At 43.6% G+C, this 2,997-nt stretch overlaps 1 protein-coding gene across 1 annotated transcript; it reads left to right on the top strand.

Annotated features, from left to right (window-relative positions):
* The first annotated feature begins 1,187 nt into the window (after positions 1–1,187).
* Positions 1,188–2,307, top strand: LOC122482635 (olfactory receptor 56A4). The gene has a single exon (XM_043578951.1). The coding sequence runs from the start codon at positions 1,200–1,202 to the stop codon at positions 2,139–2,141; it is 942 nt and encodes a 313-aa protein (XP_043434886.1). The 5' UTR covers positions 1,188–1,199; the 3' UTR covers positions 2,142–2,307.
* The last annotated feature ends 690 nt before the right edge of the window (positions 2,308–2,997 follow it).

The raw sequence follows: 2,997 nt of genomic DNA, 5'->3' as shown, positions 1-2,997 counted from the left end.
TACTTTTGAGAGACACAGAGATATAGAGCTTGAGAGGGGTAGGGGCAGAGAGAGAGGGAGACACAGAATCCGAAGCAGGCTCCAGGCTCCAAGCACAGAGCCCAACACAGGGCTTGAACTCACAAATGGTGAGATCATGACCTGAACCCAAGTCAGACTCTTAATGTACCCCTGAAATTGTAAGACTTTTCTAAGGAATCCAAACAAAAGAAAGCACTCTTGAGAGCACAAAGCACAAAGAGAAACACAGGAAATAACCTAGTAAGAGTGATAAACACTGTGCTTTTAAAAGTGAAATCCTAGGGCACCTGGGTGCCTCAGTTGGTTGAATGTGGGACTCTTGCTTTCGGCTCAGGCCATTATCTTATGCTTTGTGGGTTCGAGCCCTGCATTGGGCTCCATGCTAGATGTGAGGCCTACTTGAGATTCTCTCTCCCTCTGTCTCTGCTCTTCCCCCACTCCTGTGCATTCTCTCTGTCTCGAAATAAATAAATAAACTTAAAAAAAAGTGAAATCCTGTTTGGTACTAGAAGATATTATTCTTCTTGGGTGGAGTCAAGGGATGCCCTACCTCCATTCCAATGTTTCCTAAAGAATAAAAATTGGAAACCCTGAAGTCAGGCCCTGTCCACATATATAGATTAGGGGGCTGGGCTTTTCTAGGACCTCCATGTATTCTGCTGAACAGAGCTCTCCATAAGCTAGTCCTAAACTCTGAAGGAAAGTGGGGCTTAGTAAGTAATTGTGCTTGTTGAGGCTAAACAATGTATAGTGGCTGCAAGCAGAGACTTTAGAGTCAGACTCTTTTGTCACAGACTTGGCTTCAGTACTTACTGGATGTATAATTTTTATCAAAAAAGTTTGCCCCTCTTTGTTCCTTTTAATTATCTGGAAAATTAGGATAACAATATTATTACTCTTAAGTGTTTATTTAAAGGACTAAATGTGCTAATGAATATAAACATTCGGCGTAATGTGTAGCACATGGTAACTGTTCAGTTAATGTCAGGAAATATTGATATGGTGATGATGATGATGATGGTGATGATATTGATTATTCAAAAACTTCATTGAGATAGGTTAAGAGACCCATGGAAACCTGAATTTTACTACATATAGAACACATATTTTCTATGTTAATGTATTTTGTCCTACATTTTAAGGGACTCTGGATTTTTAACTTGTACAGAATACTTTACATGGCCTCACCCAGCAACTACTCCACTGCTCCAGTCTCCGAATTCCTCCTCATCTGCTTCCCTAACTACCAGAGTTGGCAGCATTGGTTGTCTCTGCCCCTCAGCCTCCTTTTCCTCCTGGCCATGGGGGCCAACGCCACCCTCCTGCTCACCATCCAGCTGGAGGCCTCTCTGCACGAGCCCATGTACTACCTGCTCAGCCTCCTCTCCCTGCTGGACATCGTGCTCTGCCTGACTGTCATCCCCAAGGTCCTGGCCATCTTCTGGTTTGACCTCAGGTCCATCAGCTTTTCTGCCTGCTTCCTCCAGATGTTCATCATGAATTGCTTCCTTGCCATGGAGTCCTGCACATTCATGGTCATGGCCTATGACCGCTATGTGGCCATTTGCCACCCACTCCGATACCCATCCATAATCACCGACCATTTTGTGGTTAGAGCTACCATATTTGTTGTGGCCCGGAATGGCCTCTTTTTGCTTCCTGTTCCAGTCCTTTCTTCCCGACTCAGATATTGTGCAGGGAACATCATCAAGAACTGCATCTGCACTAACCTGTCTGTGTCCAAACTCTCCTGTGATGATATCACCTTCAACCGGCTCTACCAGTTTGTGGCAGGCTGGACCCTCCTGGGCTCTGACCTCATCCTTATTGTTCTCTCCTACTCCTTCATCCTGAAAGCTGTGCTAAGGATCAAGGCTGAGGGTGCTGCGGCCAAGGCCCTGAGCACGTGCGGTTCCCACTTCATCCTCATCCTCTTCTTCAGCACCGTCCTGCTGGTTCTGGTCATCACTAACCTGGCCAGGAAGAGAATTCCCCCAGATGTCCCCATCCTGCTCAACATCCTGCACCACCTCATCCCCCCAGCTCTGAACCCCATTGTTTATGGTGTGAGGACCAAAGAGATCAAGCAGGGAATCCAGAAACTACTGAGAAGGTTGTAAGAGGTAAAATGGATAACAACTAACCCAGGGAATAGAAATTGATAATGGGTAATTGTATTTATGATGCATAGGGACTTTATATTTTTTTAATTGTATTTTTAATTTTTTAAAATTTACATCCAAATTAGTTAGCGTATAGTGAAACAATGATTTCAGGAGTAGATTCCTTAATGCCCCTGACCCATTTAGCCCATCCCCCCTCCCACAACCCCTCCAGTAACCATCAGTTTGCTCTCTATATCTATGGGTGTCTTCTGTTTTGTCCCCCTCCCTGTTTTTATATTATTTTTGTTTCCCTTCCCTTACGTTCATCTGTTTTGTCTCTTAAAGTCCTCATATGAGTGAAATCATATGATTTTTGTCTTTCTCTGACTAACTAATTTCACTTAGTATAATACCCTCCAGTTCCATCCATGTAGTTGCAAATGGCAAGATTTCATATGTTTGATAGCCGAGTAATATTCCATTCTATATATATACCACATCTTCTTTATTCATCCATTGATGGACATTTGGGCTCTTTCCATACTTTGGCTCTGTTGATAGTGCTGCTATAAACATGGGGGTGCATGTGTCCCTTCAAAACAGCACACCTGTATCCTGTGGATAAATGCCTAGTAGTGCAATTGCTGGGTCGCAGGGTAGTTCTATTTTTAGTTTTTTTTAGGAACCTCCATACTCTTTTCCAGAGTGGCTGCACCAGCTTGCATTCCCACCAACAATGCAAAAGAGATCCTCTTTCTCTGCATTTTCGCCAACATCTGTTTTTGCCTGAGTTGTTAATGTTAGTCATTCTGACAGGTGTGAGGTGGTATCTCATTGTGGTTTTGATTTGTATTTTCCTGATGATGAGAGA

Source organism: Prionailurus bengalensis, chromosome D1, assembly GCF_016509475.1.
Source record: "Prionailurus bengalensis isolate Pbe53 chromosome D1, Fcat_Pben_1.1_paternal_pri, whole genome shotgun sequence".
Lineage (NCBI taxonomy): Eukaryota > Metazoa > Chordata > Mammalia > Carnivora > Felidae > Prionailurus > Prionailurus bengalensis.
The sequence above is the reverse complement of the archived record's forward strand: the minus strand, read 5'-3'. Positions and strand labels throughout refer to the sequence as shown.